The sequence below is a fragment of the Carcharodon carcharias genome, chromosome 15 (assembly GCF_017639515.1).
Source record: "Carcharodon carcharias isolate sCarCar2 chromosome 15, sCarCar2.pri, whole genome shotgun sequence".
NCBI classification, from domain to species: domain Eukaryota; kingdom Metazoa; phylum Chordata; class Chondrichthyes; order Lamniformes; family Lamnidae; genus Carcharodon; species Carcharodon carcharias.
In genome coordinates, this window is record NC_054481.1 from 106,735,139 (window position 1) to 106,753,745 (window position 18,607).

The 18,607-nt window shown below is 41.5% G+C and overlaps 1 protein-coding gene across 2 annotated transcripts; it reads right to left on the bottom strand.

Annotated features, from left to right (window-relative positions):
- Positions 1-4,501: 4,501 nt before the first annotated feature.
- On the bottom strand, positions 4,502-18,511 carry otud3 (OTU deubiquitinase 3). Of its 2 annotated transcripts, none has more exons than XM_041207355.1 (8): positions 18,309-18,511; positions 14,588-14,736; positions 12,247-12,359; positions 9,356-9,478; positions 8,623-8,769; positions 7,611-7,707; positions 6,807-6,985; positions 4,502-5,777 (listed from the first exon to the last, which is right to left on the bottom strand). In XM_041207355.1, the coding sequence occupies exons 1-8, from the start codon at positions 18,509-18,511 to the stop codon at positions 5,601-5,603; spliced, it is 1,188 nt and encodes a 395-aa protein (XP_041063289.1). In that variant the 3' UTR covers positions 4,502-5,600. The 2 variants fall into 2 exon arrangements, with proteins under 2 accessions (XP_041063289.1, XP_041063288.1); XM_041207354.1 differs by having other exon boundaries at positions 6,798-6,985.
- Between the last annotated feature and the right edge of the window lie 96 nt (positions 18,512-18,607).

Sequence of the window (18,607 nt, forward strand, 5' to 3'; positions counted from 1 at the left end):
GGAGAATATTGAAGATGGGTAAAAGGATCCGTTGAACTGGGAGAGGACTCCTGCCCAAAGAAGTGAGCCCGGAGACGAAGACGGCGGAAGAAGAGTTCAGTATCATGCCGAGCCCGAAATTCATTGAGGTGAGGGCGTAAGGGTATGAAACTAAGTCCTTTGCTGAGCACTGAACGTTCAGCATCGGAGAGGGGAAGGTCAGGGGGTATAGTGAATACACGGCTGGGGCTGGGATTGGAAGATGGGGTGGGGACGGAGGGACAGGCCGGGGTGGAGGGTCCTAGATGGGTGTTGGTGTCGATGAGTTGTTGTAGCTTGCGTTCCTTAGCACTTGAGAGAAACAGAAAAAGTTTCTTGTTGAGGCGTCGGATGAGCCGAAGAATAAAATGAAACTGGGGGCACGCGCAGCTTTGAAAAAGGGTACGGCGGTGCTGCTGGAGGGAGAGGTCGAGTGTGTTCATATGGCGGCGCATGGCACTGAGAGTGGATTTCAGAATGTGACGGGAACAGCAGTCCGAGAAACGTTTTATGTCCCGGAGATACCTGTAATCCTGGGTGGGTTCGAAACATGAGGGGTGGAATTTCAGTTGAAATCCATGTGGGGTAAGTCGGAGACGGAGACAGTCACTGAGAAAGGAGATATGGCTGTGAAAGCGGGTTTTAGTAAACACCTTGTCAAACACTAGGAGAGAAATGGAAAGCAATGAAGGTGAACAAGGCAACAGAGAAATCCGGAAATCTTGTCGCAGAGAGGAACAGAACTTCTTCAAGGAGGTAGGCATTTCTTGAAGAGCAGTGGCAGTCAATTAAACACAGAGATAAAAACAAAAAAACTGCGGATGCTGGAAATCCAAAACAAAAACAGAATTACCTGGAAAAACTCAGCAGGTCTGGCAGCATCGGCGGAGAAGAAAAGAGTTGACGTTTCGAGTCCTCATGACCCTTCGACAGAACTTGAGTTCGAGTCCAGGAAAGAGCTGAAATATAAGCTGGTTTAAGGTGTGTGTGTGGGGGGCGGAGAGATAGAGAGACAGAGAGGTGGAGGGGGTTGGTGTGGTTGTAGCGACAAACAAGCAGTGATAGAAGCAGATCATCAAAAGATGTCAACAACAATAGTACAATAGAACACATAGGTGTTAAAGTTAAAGTTGGTGATATTATCTAAACGAATGTGCTAATTAAGAATGGATGGTAGGGCACTCAAGTAATTTGACCCTGCCTGCTGCAGTGTAATTCAATGCTCTCTGCAATGTGTAATGTGATCCAGTCATTGTCAGACATGCATGCCAGCTCCAGCACTCCCAGTGCAACTGTGATTGTATGGTATGACTGAGGAAGGTGTCAATCATGTGGGAACAATGATATGGTAGATTGCTCAAAGTATTAGCTTGTTGAAGATTTTCTTATCTAGTATTCTGCAATTACAATTACAGTTGTCCCTGGCTGGTAAAATAAAAGACAATATACTCTAATTAGTGGTTTAGTTACTTTTTGGAGTTTTATGGGCTTTTTTTCCGTCTGGAAGTGCTAACAATTCTTAAATTCAAAATGAGTGGACCAAGGTCAAGGCTACAACTTTTAATGTTAATCAAAGTCCAGCCACAGCAGCAAGTGGACATTCAGGCTTGGGACATGTGGCAAGACATTCCATTATTTATCGCTTCTGCTGAACTGGCTGCCAGCACATTCACAAAGAAGTGCTTCTCTCCATTGCCTGACATGCGGGAAAGGTTTAACATGGAAACTAGGAGCAGAAGTAGGCCATTCGGCCGTTTGAGCTTGCTCCGTCATTCAATCTGATCATGGCTGATCCTCTATCACAATGCCATACTCCCATTCTCTCCCCATATCCCTTGATCCCCCTAATATCCAAAAAAAATCAATTTTTCTTGAATGTACTCAGTGATCCAGCCTCCACAGCCTTCTGTGGTAGAGAATTCCACAGGTTGACCACCCTCTGAGTGAAGATTAGTGGGTGAACAATCCAACACTTGGTGAATTCTGCTTCACAATGATAGAAAGAGCTGACATCAAAGGATCAAAAAGCGACATCGCTATGAACGCTTGGCCACCACAAGCCAGTTATCTCTGTGCTAACTTTTCTGACACCTCCAGCTTAAAACCCAAAAGGTTTCATTGGGTCAGGTGCCCTGTGGGAGCCCTGGTGCAGCCATGCAGAGAAAAGCCCTTCTGCTGTGAGGTGTGTGACAAATGCTTCCTACCCTGCATCCATTTGGTGGCCCACCGGCATGTGAATCCGGTGCCTTAATCCTTCATCCGCGGGAACTAGATTTAAATCATTTAAACCAAAATGATTGATAGTTGGCTTTCACGCTCCAGCGGGTAAGAATTCTTTACAAAAGTTGCATTACCGTAAGTGAAAATGCTTTACAAAAATCATTTTTTTAAAAAACCCTACCTGTTATCAGTTGTGCATCTTGCTTCAATGGGCACAGAAGATCCTGGTTTGGTAGAGTTGGCGAATGGAGCAGGCTTCTGAGGTTATTCTGTTTTGAATGACCATTCAATAGCCAAACAATTCCTAAAACTGGGTATGTGATGCTTTCGCTAGTTCATTAAATTTCCTCTCACAGTACTGCTCTAGGTTTATTCATGTCCTCAGGGAAGTGAACCAACCTGATCTATCCTACATGTGTCTCCAGTCTCATGCTACATGTCTCTTCTTTCTGCCCTCAGGGCAACTAGAGATGGGGAATAAATAATGGCAAAAATAAGTCTTTACCTTATTTATAGCCTTTGGAAGAAATTTAACCCCCCCCAGGGGGGGTCCACATAGGCTAGTGACCCTTCAAGTGGGTCACCTGTAGCAAGGCTTTCACCTGCTCAGGCAACCTCAAGAACCAGCCATTCTGCATAGGTGAGAAGCCCTTCTATTGCAAGCAGTGCAGCAAACTATGGTCTAAAGACATGCCCGTCCAGGACCAGCACACAACCACCTGGGCCAGGCAGCAAGCAGCTCCAGGCTTGTGCTTCAGCAGGCCCCACTTTTAGTTTCCTCTCCAGTTGATGCTTTATAGGGTATAAGTGCATGTGCAATACCAATCTTCAGGATCTCCCCTACAGGGGCACATGCACAGAAGGAGTGATCAGTGAGTTGCACAGAGAGTATAGAGGGCTGGGATGGAGTTACAAAGAGAGTTATAAAGCCCTGGCAGTGTTACACAATGAATAAAAGAGGATAGATTGTGGGTTTTAGAGTAATTGAGGGCTGGTGTTAAGCTATAGAGTATTAGGGAGATGGTAATGAGCTCTAGCAGAAATAATATTGAATGATCAGCCATTGCCCAATTCTCAAGAGTTCGGGCAAATTATCATTTTAAATTCTGGGCTGTAACGTCAGATCAGATCTGCTCTTTTGCTTACAATCTGCTGTGATTTTGGGTCAGACAGCAGCAGTGGGGTCCTCACCTATCTCAGCCTCTGCACTTGGAAATCAGCCTTGGTATTTCCATCTCTCTCCATCACCATCAAAAAGCTTCCTAAAAAATGTTTCCAACCATGCATTTCCCCTGTCTAAGCTCTTCTCCCAACATCTGATCTCTTGTGCAGAGGTAGAATTAGTGGGCTGTTGCTTACGGACTGGGTGTGGGTTTTCAAGCTCAACTCAAGGTCACATAACAGCTTAACAGTGATCTCTAGTACTAAACCAACATTGCTGAGTCATCCACTGGTGTTGGGAGTTGAATCAAATAATTAAGAAATAATAGATCTGGGACCCGAATGTGTTTAATATTCTTATGAGAGGAACAAATTTTGACATTAAGAAGCATTAATTTTTGGAAAGACCAGAATGCAAACTTGCAATAAACGAACATTATTGACTGATTTTTTTTTCTCCCAAAACTAAAATTTGAGAAGGTCCAGGATTAAATTTCTTCCAAAGGCTATAAGGTAAAGACTTATTTTTGCCATTAATTATTCCCCATCTCTAGTTGCTCTGAGGGCAGAAAGAAGAGACGTGTAGCATGAGACTGGAGACACATGTAGGATAGATCAGGTTGGTTCACTTCCTTGAGGACGTGAATAAACCTAGAGCAGTACTGTGAGAGGAAATTTAATGAACCAGTGAAAGCATCACATACCCAGTTTTAGGAAGTGTTTGGCTATTGAATGGTCATTCAAAACAGAATAACCCTCAGAAGCCTGCTTCATTCACCAACTCTACCAAACCAGAGATACAAGGCTGGTAAACCAGGATCTTCTGTGCCCGTTGAAGCAAGATGCACAACTGATAACAGGTAGGGTTTTTTTTAAAAAAAAAAGATTTTTGTAAAGCATTTTCACTTACAGTAATGTAGTTTTTGTAAAGAATTCTTACCTGGGAGTGTGAAAGCCAGCTATCAATCATTTTGGTTTGTGTTTGAGAAAAAGCAACTCACAATTTTTAAGTTTGTTCCTTGATTTGTGCATTACCAATTCCAAATCATTGTGACAGAAAAATAATGTTTTTAGAAATTGTTGCACAAGCTTAACGTCTCACTGAGGTGATCACATATTTATTATTAATTTAAATACAGAGCAAAAATATAGTAAACACAAGCAATCATACAATAGCCAGCTGTCTAACTTTGTTGTCCATTGGAGTTACTGTTTCAAACACTCAATGGCTATTCTTAACCACCTTCCACAATCAAACGGTTCCTTACTTCCAAGCAAGGAAAAATCTCAAGAGGTAGAAATTCAACAAACAAATTCAGGAGTTTATTTTAACTTAAGTCACCTCTGGGAGTGTTCAACCAAAATATATCTGACAAAGCATTGACGAGCAAGACTTCTGGTGCCAGTCAGAAGTTGCAATTCTTCCATTTGCCACATTACTGGTTTAACAGCCGCTAAGCTGATTCACACACAGTTCTTAGCACAGTCTGTATGGAAAGCATCTTTCATTTTTGGTGGTTAGCAGCATATTTGTACCCTTCACTTAAAAAAATAATTCAAGTCATGGAAAGGATTAAAAAAAAAGCTTCACTTTTTTAAATGTTTATGGCTGTACCCAAACAGATACCAGCAGGTGAGCACTCCTGAACACTGTATCAATGAAGCGTTCAGAAACGTTCATGTGCAAAAGACATTCTCTGTTATAGTTTCCTTTGGGAGCTGTGTAAATACACATTATAAAGAAAGGGCCTCACATTTCACCTCCAATAATGAGTATTAATGCGGTGTAAGAAGTATGTGATTTTTAAAAATGTTACAGTCAATCTCTCTAACCCATGCTTGCACAGTTATTAAAGAGATTTCTTGACTTTGAATCCATTTACTGCTAAAATTCATCTGCACATACATTTCACATTGCTCATTTTAATTCTCACTTATTACCATCTGAAGATTTATTGCATTTGTAAAATATAAGTAATCCACTGCTTTCACCTTTAGACTTTTTCTTCCAGTTTGTCTACCTGCGGGTTTGCAAAGAAAAACAAGTTCTTCAAAAGTTTTGAATCAAATATTTTCTTAATCTAAAGCAGCATCAGAAAACCTCTCAATCTCCCATGATGTTATACCCCACCCAGGAGACTTATGTAACCCATTCAACGTCAGGTGATTGCCAGCTGGTAAAGGGAGCTGCTGTCCATGGATCAAATATTTAAAGTTGTGAATGTTTTGACCAGGGTAACGGGTGCTTGAATGTCCCTATTGGTCCCATTGTCTTCCATATTATTGCTCCTGCTATCTATGACCTTCTGTCGATGTCTTTCTTCCTGTCGTTTCTTCTTTTCTAACCTTTGCTGTTCTTTTCGCTGCTTATTTGTCACCTAGAATTTTAAAACGCAAATTAACCAGCAGAATCACAATGGTGCATTGATAAACACTATCCATTTTAACAACCAGTATGCATAATGAATATTTCACTACACAATGTAATGAGCATTTTCAAGAAATTCTCTGTACAATGTTATCAAATTAAATATTTCCTTAAAAGCTTCTTCATAAAATAGTACATCAGATGGCGTTAAAACTTTTGGTAGCTCCAAGTTTCCCCAGTGAGTATCTGAAACCAGGAAAGCTCCTGGTTTGGTCCGTGGTCTGTGCTGAGTTAACTGACCTCAGCTAGGACAACAATTAAGGTACCATAATTGGTCTCTGCATCCCTGAAGAAAGGAAAAGCAAAGTATTTCTTTCTGTTAACTACTACCCAATGACCATTACTGGAAGTAAAAGTATTCAGAAGTCAGGGGAGGACAGGAGTGGGCTTGACTGAAATGCCCCTTGCAGTTGAATAGCCTGCCAATGTTCACTGTCAAGAATAACCCATTTATGTTGGCCACTTGAGCAATATATTTGGGTTGAGGGAGAAGAACACACTTTGCTTGCAGAACTGAATTTTAGCAAGGCATCAATGCCTTCTGGAGAGAATAATGAAGAAAATGTACATAAATAAAGTCATACTATTTCCACCCATTTACTGCACATGGGCTGGTAGTAGAACTGACTTTGAATTGAAGGCTGTGCTGGGAAGTAAATGAGATGGTATGGTTGTCTCTCATAAAAGTTAATGATGTGGTTTTTTTCCATTAATCCTTTAAGATCCTTTGGGGAATGTCTGCTAGCCAGAAATGATGTTGCAAATCATAAATTTAAAGACTCAGAAGTGGGCAAACCCATGTGTGGCTCCCTGAATGGTGCTGTGGAATCCAGGCTGCATTGTCAGATTCCAGAATTCCACATCACTGAAAACCTTGGCTATTGTAGTCTTTGGCTTAATAAGGGCACATATCATACGTTACTGTACAGGCCTCTCTTTTTTGCATCTGTCCCCAGTCACACCGTCTTACCTTACACACCTTATTTTTGGTCCTTTTGTTTTCTTCCTTTTCATTCAGCCTCCTGTTGTTTTCAATTTCTTCACTGTTGACAGTTTGATTTCCAAAAATCCTGTTACCAGTTCCATTCTCCATCCAGAGAGGTGACATGTGCTGAGGACTGCAATTAGAACTGGTTTTGTTGGACTCTTCATCACTATCTAAAATCAAAAATTAAATTAAATTCATGTAATGACGTATTCACAGACCAGAAACTGGGTCTCTCAACAGACAGCAGTTCTGCACCAGTGAATACAGAATGATTGAATCTCAATTGCATCATGTAAAAGGAGCGTGACATCCTAGTCCTCTATTAGGTTTTAAAAATTTCTCAACTAAATCTGATACTGCTCTACCAGACAGTACAATTAGTAGACCATCAGGGAAGCCTACATCCCCATATCCATTGTAACTCATTCAATCTCTTCCATTATAAAGTGTAATCTTTTATTTTGACGAAGCTAAACTGTTTGCCAGGAGTGTTTTAGGAAATATAAGCTACCATTGATCTGGAAGCTTCTATAAACTGAAGCAGACAGCCAAACACGTTGGAAGTATCTTTAATGCTATTTATGAGAGCCTCAAAACATCTACTGCAAAAGCTAGCCTCAGAACCCACGACAAGCTTGACAAGTCAGATGTTTAAGATATAAAACCAGAACTGAATTTGGAGCACCAAAGGGCAAATCTTGCACAGAGAAACTATAAAAATAGGAAGCCAGTCAGAAGTGAACTTGCAATATGTGGTACTCAGAATATGTTTGAATGGTCAGGTGTGGAACTCACTGCTATTCTTCAGTTCTTCCATCTGCAAAATGGCAAATATTACAGATCTTATGTTGTAGTTTTCAGCTTCCAGATTTTGAACAATCATATCAGTATCCTACAGGAAAACAAGGAGAACATCAACTGTACAACAAATCACTTCACTTTCCCCAATTTTTCCAAGCTGCTCGCCTGTGAACATTGATTCTTGTTCACATACAGGTTCCGAGGGCACTGTACTCCGTCATACCTCACCCCTGTGGCTATTCTTCATGTATGAGCCCCAACAGCTACTGATTGTTTGACTGTGACAGTTATCAGAACCAAAGCCCAACATGTCCTCACTGAAGACACATGCATGCTTTTCAGCAGGGGTCACTGATTAGTGATCAGGAGCACCCACCCTGGAAGATTTTCCCCTCTCCCTAACCAAATGACATTGAGGCCAATTGTAGCACCCCTACTGCTGCTGACCTGAGCAACCAACAGGCTATTGGTAAGTGTGGCTGAGCACCACTCTGGATCGAGCAGTCCTGGTACTGTGGCTCAGTACTACACCAGGTACTGCATTTAGCCACTGCGCTAATATACCTGAGTGTCATTTTTTTTTAAACAACCAAAATTAAATACACAATTCCTGCATCATAAACTCCAAATGAAAGACTCACAGTAAACAAAGACTTAACAGTAGGAATAGAAACCACAGTGTGGTCACAGTGAGTTTGAAGGTTTCAAATAAAATATCTAAAAAAAACACAATTGTAATTTAGACTGGTCATAATTTAAAAATCTATAAACAATGTGTTTATGTACATGATGGTCATCAGACACCATTTATAGCAGCTTTACAGAAAACTACAAATCTGGTTGAAAACAAATGAAGTAGATAGATACAGAACCTTTATAGTTCATTCAGAAGGATTTAAATACAGAGCCTGATCCCAGCAGTTGGAGTGTTACTTCATGTGCTTTACCGTAAGCTTTGCCAAGGATCACTGAAGGTAGCTGGGTCAATCTGTTTTCAGCTACTTACCATACACCCTGTTGCGTTGCGTACTTTCTGAACTGCATCATCCAAATCAGTCTTGGTCATTTCACTTTCAAAATCCCGTATGTCTTCCATCTGGTAGTGACACATTTTGTTTCGATCTTTTTTCTTTGAATCATCTTTAATGAGCATCTGCAAGTGTCACGTAATTAAAACGTGAATATTTGCAGATCTGGTGTTGTAGCGACCTCTTTACAATAAAAACAGTGTTACATTTATACCAGCAGCTATTAAAAACACTGCAAAATGGGGAAACAGCCCTGCAGAATGTTGGTTTCAACCTAAAGTTCTAAAGAAATTTTAAGTTTCACCTTTTAACACACAGGAGACCAAAGTTTCTGGCAGCTGTTGCCTGGTAAAGCTAAATCGGATCAATCTTCCCCCTCCCCACCCTGAATCCTGGTTGTGTTCAGAATTCATTCCACAGCCTGAGCAGCGATCATTAAAATAAATTAAACCTCCATGTCAGCAAGAGTTTGCAAGCTAACTTACTAGCAAACTTCTAAACTTACACCGAAATGTTTTCTGAACTGCTTATTGACTTCTAACTCCTTCCCTTTTCCCCCACTGAAGAAGAACTGGAATGCAGGTTACAGACACTTCCAGTAGCTTTAACTAAGCAATATCAACATTGCGCATTTCCCATGAAAAAAAGGACACTTGTGTAAACAGGAAGTGTACTAAAGGGTTCAGGACACAATCATATACATTTACCAACCTCTGTCTTTAGGTTCGCAGGTGCTTCTGAATTATCATTGAGCATGCGCACACTGTCATAGTGCTCCCCATATCTGTAGGCAATATGCAACTCCACAGCATTGCTCTTGCGGGTTCCAAAAACCTATAGAGTTAAAATAATTGATTAGCTATTATTGTTCTGAATTATTAATGAGTGAGCTGTTATCCATTTGAGAATTACAAAGAGACTTATATGTGGGGGCAAGATTTTCATTGTGCTGTGCGTGCTCCTCATGTGATCGTTTATGATTTCATGATACAAACAAAAAACAGAGGAAACTTTTCCCAACAATAAGATTCATTGAAAAAAACTGGAAAATTAGCTAAAAACAGAGACCTACCTACTACACAGTCACAAGGCCTTTACACACACAATGGCTACATTTGATTTATACTGACAAAGCCTTGGGTATTTGCACCTTATAAACATTGCAGAACCTGCAAGTGTAGAGTACAGACTTCAAACTCCAGCTGTGCAGGAGCCTTGGGTGAAAGCAGTCCAACATCTCTGTGAGTGCCTATAATGGCGTTCCATATGCCCCTAAATTGTTTACAAGTTTACAACAAACGGCTGAGTGTTTTAAACTGCATTATTCATGCAAAGTCCTGCCACATGTTGCACCATATTATCTGAAACATTTAGGGGGCCACAGTTTCTGGAGCTGATCCCGCACAATTTGGAGCTGCTTCCAGAGGATCACTTGTACTGGTAAAGTGGATAGGACAAAGGACAAAGACAGAGGGTTTTAAACTGACATTAAAGGACAACCAATGGCAGAGTAGGCGTAGCAGTGTACTCGACCCTAACCTATGCTGTATCTGACCTGGGAGTGCTCAATGCTGACACTGAACGCCCAAAGCGGGTTCCATTCCTCTGCATTAATTAACGTCTTCCATCTTCATGAACACAACCACTGACCAACAAACTTAAAAAACAAAACACAAGGAGATGAAGTTTACTAGATGAGGAGAACAAAAGTGAGAGTATGGCTACAACAGCCAACCACACATGTTCTTTATAAATGCATATTATGGGATTTAATAATAAATCTGTTTCTGGTCCAGAGTAACAGAACTGTCTTGTTGGGGGCAGGTGAAGGAGTCACACCAGAATAACAGGCTCGTTCAGTGCCATGTGCTGTTCTGGTTTGCTTTGTAGTTACAGTTCTTTGGAATGAATAGGCTGAGAATGGAAACCAAATTTTGAAGACTTTCCAAGTGGTTCCTCACTGACTGACTATGAAATATTTGCTTCATAGAAGTGCTTTATATTTTAAAACAATAAGCTTCCACTCAAATGCCTGGATTTATGTTGGCTACATATTCAATTCTTCCTGCTAAATGTTTCTTCCCCTTTCCCTCTGAAAGTGCTGGCTCTTTGCTGGTACCACAGATGCGTACCTTCGCTAGGCCTTTCATGTGCAAGGCCAGACACTGCAGGTCATCGAGAATGGGATGGCACAGACATTTCAGCCAAATCTTCACCTATTCTCACTTGACCCACCTTAATACCCTTTCCAATACCCCCACTCCAGGTGGTTTGCTGTTACTTCTTAGGTGCAGTAGTGGGAGAAGCTCAGAAAACTGCTTGCACTGGAGTTTAATTTACGTGATATCAGAAGCAGTGAGATGCACCAGTAGTTTATTTCACCCCTTGCACCCACTAACGCTGCTGGTTAAATGGGTAGAGGGTGGGGCTGTGATCCTTCCCTGTCTTAATTCCTTCATTTCAATGTGTCATGGTCATCAGTGCCGCAGTGACCCTCTTATTTCACTGTCCAAGCTCTCATTCTACTGTGTTTGCAATTTCTGGACCTCAGACAATAAAGGTACTGCACCTCCATGGAAACAGCTTTGTTGTGCATTCATGGGAAAGTAAGAAGTCGCCTGATTGTTAGTGGATGACTATTCTCAGTTTGATTTGACAAGGGCAGTTTGTGGGATCAGCTGATGAGAACATCCTGTGCCACCAGCAGTTTAAAACCTGAAGCAACCATTAGAATTCCAACAAATAACAGATCTCAGCCAGGCATTAGTACCACAAAAACACACGTACTACATAACTGATATAAAATAATCACCCATCATATTATAAAACCATCAAATGACCATCTCCCAGTGTGTCTCAATAAGTGACATAAGGCTCGGTCAACTGATAATGACACCTATCTTGTAATAATTACTAAACATTCAGAAACATTGTTGGCTCTATATCACTCCACATAAACAACACCAACACCCCACATAGAAAGACCACATGCACCATGCAAATGCAAGACACTGCATCAGAATTCCACTGTTACATTGTAAGTTTATTTGACATCCAATAGAACACCACGAGCATGCAGAGTGGTATTGTCGCTGGACTAGTAATCCAGAGACCCAGGGTAATGCTCTGGAGACTCAGGTTCGAATGCCACCACGGCAGATGGTGGAATTTGAATTCAATACAAATATGGAATTAAAAGTCTGATGATGACATTGCTGTGACTCTAGCCTACATGTGACTGCAGACCCGCAGCAATTAAATGCCCTCTGAAACGGCCTAGAAAGCCACTCAGTTGTATCAAAACCACCATGAAGCCAAAAAGAAAAGGGATACCTTTGGCATATGGCGACATAGTGCTTCAAGGAGGCAGCTCACCACCACCTTCTCAAGGGCAATTAGAGATGGGCAATAAATGGCCTAGCCAACGATGCTCACATCCCATGAATGAATGAAAAGTGCTACAGATATTAAAGCTGCTGCTGGCGAAGAGGAGTACAAAATGTGAGGTTCTGTACAAATCATTCCTAAAAATGTTATTGAAGAGTTACAGTCTCCAATACAGGATTCTCTATACACTTGGCATTTCAACTACTGTATGTTACCTGCCAAAGTGGGGCATTAAGCTGGTGGATCACAATATTCACTTGGTTGTTCCTTGCAAAGGCGACTATTGCATCATTGCCAACAAACGTGCCCGGTTTTTCCAGATTTGCAACTGAAAAACAGAAATCAAAACCATCAGTGTTGTGATACATGCCTATGGCCATCTCCATCCATGCTCAGTATTAAATAGTTGGAAGAGTAAGCTGATATTTTGGTCTCGATAGTTCCAGTTTGGAGATTTGTTGGAATAAAAATGAATTTATTCCACAGCAACACAGCACACCCCATCACACCAGTCCTCACTGATCTACCATTATTTCCAATTCTCCAGCACCTCAACCATAAAATTTCCACCCTTCTGTTCACATTTCTCCAATCTCTGTACTCTGGCCTCCCGTACCATCACTCAACACTGGCAGACACCTGGAATTGCTTCCATAGACTTCTCTGGGACCTCCAATTTCTTTGTCTCACTGGAACACCTTGGGACACTTTTCTCAAGGCATTATATAAATGCAAGTTGCTGTTGACCACAGGTGCAAGATCATGAAGCGTCAGGAGGTAGCATTCTGTTTACCATTCCCATTCCAGTCCACTGCAGCAACGACAGTCATGTTAACTGTGAAGTCATGCAGGAGACGCTGCTAGAAACAGCTGAAAACCCCGGCAAACACAAGGCAGCTTTCAGAGTCACACGCAACCTCAGGACATCCCAAAGCGCTTTACAGGCAATGAAGTACTTTTGAAATGCGCTTGCACATAAATAGCAATGAGATAGTAACCAGATAATCACATTTTGTTCAGAAAGTTACAATTGAAGGATAAAATATTGACTGGGACACCAGGAGAATGCCCTGCTCTTCTTCAAATAGTGCCAAGGGATCTTTCACATCCACCTGGGAGCGCAGAGAGTACCTCGGTTTAAAGTCTCGTCCAAAAGACAGCACCTCTGATGGTGTGCTCCCTGAACACTGCATTGGAGTATCAGCCTAGGGATCATGCTCAAGTCTCTGCAGTGTGGCTTCAATCCACACATCTTCAGACTCCAAAGACTGAGTTATGACATTGAGTTTCGACTTAAGTGAATGGGCCAAGATCTGGCAAATGGAGTATAATGTGGGCAAATGCGAAATTGTTCATTTTGGCAGGAAGAATAAAAAAGATGATCTAAATGGTGAGAGATTGCAGAGCTCAGAGATTCAGAGGGATCTGGATGTCCTAGTGCATGAATCACAAAAGGTTAGTTTACACATTGAGAGCTAATTAGGAAAGCTAATAGAATGTTATCATTTATTGGGAGCGGAATTGATTACAAAAATGGGGAGGTTATGCATCAGTTCGGCATTGGCTAGACAACATCTGTGTACAGTATTGGTCTCCTCATTTAAAGAAAGATGTCAATGTGTTAGAAGCAATTCAGAGAAGGTTTACTAGACTAATACCAAGAATGGGCAGGCTGACTTATAAGGAAAGACTAGACAGGTTAGGCTTGTATCCACTGGAGTTTAGAAGAGCAAGAGGCAACTTAATTGAAATCTTTAAGATCCTGAGGGGTCTTGACAGGGTGGATGTGGCAAAGATGTTTTCTCTTGTGAGAGAATCTAGAACTAGGGGTCACTGTTTAAAAATAAGGGGTTGCTCATTTAAGACAGAGATGAGGAGAAATTCTTTTTCCCTCAGAGGGTTGTGAGTCTTTGGAACTCTCTTCCTCAAAAGGCAGTGGAAGCAGAGTCTTTGAACATTTTTCAGGCAGAGCTAGATAAATTCTTGATTAACAAGGGGGTATAATGTTATCAGGGGTAGGCAGGTATGTGGGGTTGAGGTTACATTCAAATCAGCCATGATTTTATTGAATGGCGGAGCAGGCTCGAGGGGCCGAGTGGTCCACTCCTGCTCCTAATTCGTATGTTCAGTTGAGCTGGGAATTAGATCACTCCCCTCACTACTGGATGACCTAGTTCATTCTGTGAAGGCCAGAATCATATCAGTAACACGGCAGTAGAAAATCTGATTGCCACTCTTTAACTCTCAGATGAACACAATACACCTCAGAGTGATGGCATGTATATCGTAGGTAATGGAATCTCACTGAATTGGATGAATGGAGGGGCATGTCAAGCAGCAGGTCTGTTGACAACCACAGGTGAAGGAGGTCACTAAGCATCCCCAGGCTAAAGAATAAATATAACTGGTAGAAATCGGAGCAATATTGATAACACAGTATGTGCTGCACCCATGCACGCCATTTCATGAAGTATGCTTAACCTGTTAAACTTTAGCTAATATTTCCCAGTTCTTGTTTATATCTTGGGTTAATAGGGCGATCAGATTAGGACTCACCATATCGATCAAAAGGGACATCATCCTCTACAAACGGTTCAAAATCTTGCCGATGTTTGATCATGAAGTCTACTGTTTCCCTCCGGTGTTTAAGATGGTTTCGGGAATGACCTTCCAGCTGATCTCCAAGAGCACGAAACAGGCAATTCCTGAAAAATAGCAGACATTTTGTTGATTTTTGTCACTCCAAATTAAAGTAGACAAAAATCAGCAACTTCATGTCAAAGGGATTGTTATTGGATGGCAGCATCGCCAGTGCAAGTACAGGCTCTCCAGGTTTCTCCAGGAATTGGGCACTCGTGGGTTAGACCATTGGCAAATGAAATTAAGGTTTTAGTAACCAAGCAAAGATGCCTCAAGGTTGTTCAGCGTACAACGGAAGCTAAAGGGATTGTGCAGACTCCTCTATTGCCATCTGCCATTCACTGTCACAATTCTACAGCCATTTAAAAAGAAATAGACCAGCTTGTTTGGAGAAGATCTTTGGCCCATGTAGGCCAACAATCTACAAAACCTCCTTAGTGCATTTTGAACTGCATACCATTTTTGGCAAAAACTGGCTAGTTTCTTCTTGAAATCCATTAAGGTTTTTGCTCCACCAACCATGCTGGTAACCTTTTCCACACACCATCCTATTGAAAAGAAGAGTTCATCCTGAGTTTCTTCTTTTTTTTGTCTTCAGTTTGTTAATATGAGCTTTCATGCTTAAATTCAACCTGCAGCAGAAAAGCTTGCTTGGAGCCAATTTGTTTAAACCTTTCATCATTTTAACCCCTGCCATCATTATTTCCCCTCAGACCCATATCAAGAAAGGAAAGACTCAGGGTCGCCAATCTTTCTTTGTACAGCATTCCCTCAAATTCTGGGATCAACCATGAAGCATTTCTCTGTATCTCTTCCCAATAACTGGATATCCTGTTTAGAAATAGGAAGACCAAAATGGCCTGCAGTGCTCCAGATGTGGGTTCACAAGGTCGATACATTTTAAAAATTCTCTGTCAGGATTTATATGATTATACATATGCATTCCAGCTTTCTATTAGTTTAAGAGACTGGGAGCATTCAGCTGACAGATTTAGTGACCTGTCCACCAGGACATCATGATCTCTCACCTGCTCCAACAACTCAATTTCATCCCATTTAGAACATAATTCACATCAAACTTTCTGCAACCAAATCATGTTACCTTGCACTTCCCTGCATTAAACTGCATCTGCCAATTCTCTGCCCATTGTTAAACTTGAATAACTATTAGAAAAATTAGGAAAATAAAAAAGGAGGGGGAAAGGGTAGGGAAATGGGATTGCTGGCTGCAGCTAAAGAATTATGGGCTGAATGGTCCTTTGTTCTACAAATTCTATGGCTCAAAATCTTAAAGCATGCTTCAAAAATGAAAGTACAGTTCTGAGAGCTACATTTGTCCAGCATTTATTGGCCATAACAACAGCACACGTAGGGATGAGGTGATTCAGTTATGTAGATAGAGTGGAGAAGTTGGAACTGTTTTCCTTGAAGAAGAGAAGGTTGAGAGGAGATTTGATAGTTTTTCAAAATCACAACAGGTCTATACAAGGGAAAAACTGTTGGTGACAGGATCAAGAACAAGAGAGTGTAGATTTAAGGTAATTGGCAAAAGGAGTAATGGTGACATGAGGAAAAACTTTTTCACGCAGCGAGTGGTTAGGATCTGGATTGCACTGGCTGATTGCGTGATGGAGGCAGGTTCAATAGAGGCATTTAAGAGGGAATTGGTTCGTTATCTGAGAAGGAAGAATGTGCAGGGCTATGGGGAAGAAGGTGGGGGAGTGGCACTGGTAAATTTCTCCTATGGAGTGCCGGCACGGACAGGACGGGCTGAATTGCCTCCTGCGCTGTAACAAATCTGAGATTTTAAGTTCTTGCAGCAAGATGATAAATATTGTTAAAAGGCTCTTTCACAACAAGTTGATACAATGTCCATGAATTATGACAATAAAGTTATCTGTCACCATGACATTCATGGTGTATGACAGCCTTCAAAAGCTATGTTATTCTGTACAAAGTATACATGGCACTCATCGCCAGAATCTTCTGTATAATGTATATGGACAGCTTACAGTTGGGATCTATAGTTGGCATTTATATAATGCCTTTAATATAAAGAAATGTCTCAAAGCACATTACAGAAGTGTAATCTTGATAAAAATGGATGCTGAGCCAGAGATATCAGGACTAGCCAAAAGCTTGAACAAAGATGGGTTTTTAGGAAGATCATAAACAGCAAAAGGGAAATGGAGAGGGAGAACAGTTTTGGGAAGGAATTCCAGAGCATGAAACCTACCTTGCTGAAGACATGGCCATCAGTGGAAGAAGGGATACACATAAGGCCAAAGTCAGAGAAATGGAGAGTTAGTTGTGGTACAGGGGTTGTAGGATTGAAGGATGCTACAGAGATAAGGAGGCCAGGCCACAAAGGGATTTAAACACTGTTCTGTATAACATATACAAGGAAGCATGGCCTGAATCTATTCTGTATGATGCACATTAGGAACTCATGACCTGCATCCACTTTATCTGGATTTGAGCAAGTTTTTAACCTCACCAAGTACTTTTACTGAATGTTGTGGTTCATTTGCTAAGGGTCCAGGTCCCATGATTTCAACTGAAACAACTGTTTTAATAAACTTCATTTCAAGGGAATAGAAGCTCATATATTACTTCATGTTATAACAGGCTGAGCCTTCGGACGAAAACAGCTTTAATCTACAGCTCCAGGATGCCACACAATGTTGTGTTATTAAGCCTCATCACACTCTCTCATCTGTTCATGCTTCTGTCAGCGCATGGTGATCAGAAACTGCAAATTGGCCTATGTGAGATCATATGCATGTTTAATATGACTGCATCCAATACCTTTCTTCACTGTATTAATGTTAGCAATTTAGCTAAAATAGAAGGCATATGAAATGTTCAACTGGTAGCCTATAAATTAAGCTGTGCATCAAGGGACATCAAAATGTAAGTCACTAATCTTAAAAGTCACTGGAGGTTTATCCATCTAACTGACAGTGCATTCAACACATCACATCCAAGACAGTTGTCACAGTATTTTAAAACCAGGCATTTTAACTGAAACCAGGAGAAGACATAACGTGGGCTTGGTGGATGCTGGAGGTGGGGGCGGGAGGTTGCAACAAGGTAAAATGTATCCAGTCTCAAAAACCTCTCAATCTACATAACATTTATAACAAATGCTTCGGTGTGCACACCAACTTTAGGTTTTAAGCAAACAAGTTTCTATTGAAGTTGAGTGCTTAAGTCCAAAGTCAGATCTCATTTTTCACTATGCTGGCATTTGCAAATGACATGTTCAGCAGCTGGGGGGTTGAACTCAAACTGTCAATCCCTCACTGCGGAGTAATCTCGGTTTCCATACTCAGTACATGAGTAAGCGCTTTACTCTCAGTCAGTGTGTGCAGTGCAAATGGAATTTTTGGGGAAACACTGGAGCTACAACTCTTTCAGTCCGCGACAGTGTACTAATGCTCAGCAAATGCCTTGCACACATATATATATATATATAACAAAAAGTTTAAATCAACTTGGAGGAGAGACCCAGACAATAATTAGAGTTTTTACACAGGTGGTTACCACCACTAGTTTTTAGGTCAAAATGTCATCAAGAGTGGCTTAAGCTCCAGATTCTGTGCATGCAATAACTATGTGATAACGTGTGTCTTACCCATCGCCGGGGACCTCCCGGAGTTTGAGTCCCATGGCCAGTAGCTGGTTGGCAAAGCTCACAAACTCTTCGTCCTCCGTCCCCTCCTGGGCCCTGTTCTTCCTCTCCTTGGCCAGGGCTCGTCTCACCGCCTTCTCGTCCCGTTTCCGCTCTAAATCCAGTTTCTTGTTAGTCCTGGTTTTGACAACTTGCTTCTTGGACATGGCCGACAAAGCCAGGGGCGCATTGGCAGCTGCAGAGGGGGTGAACCAGGGATCAGAGAGGCCGAGGGCAGAGGGTCACCATGGTGACAGAGCAAA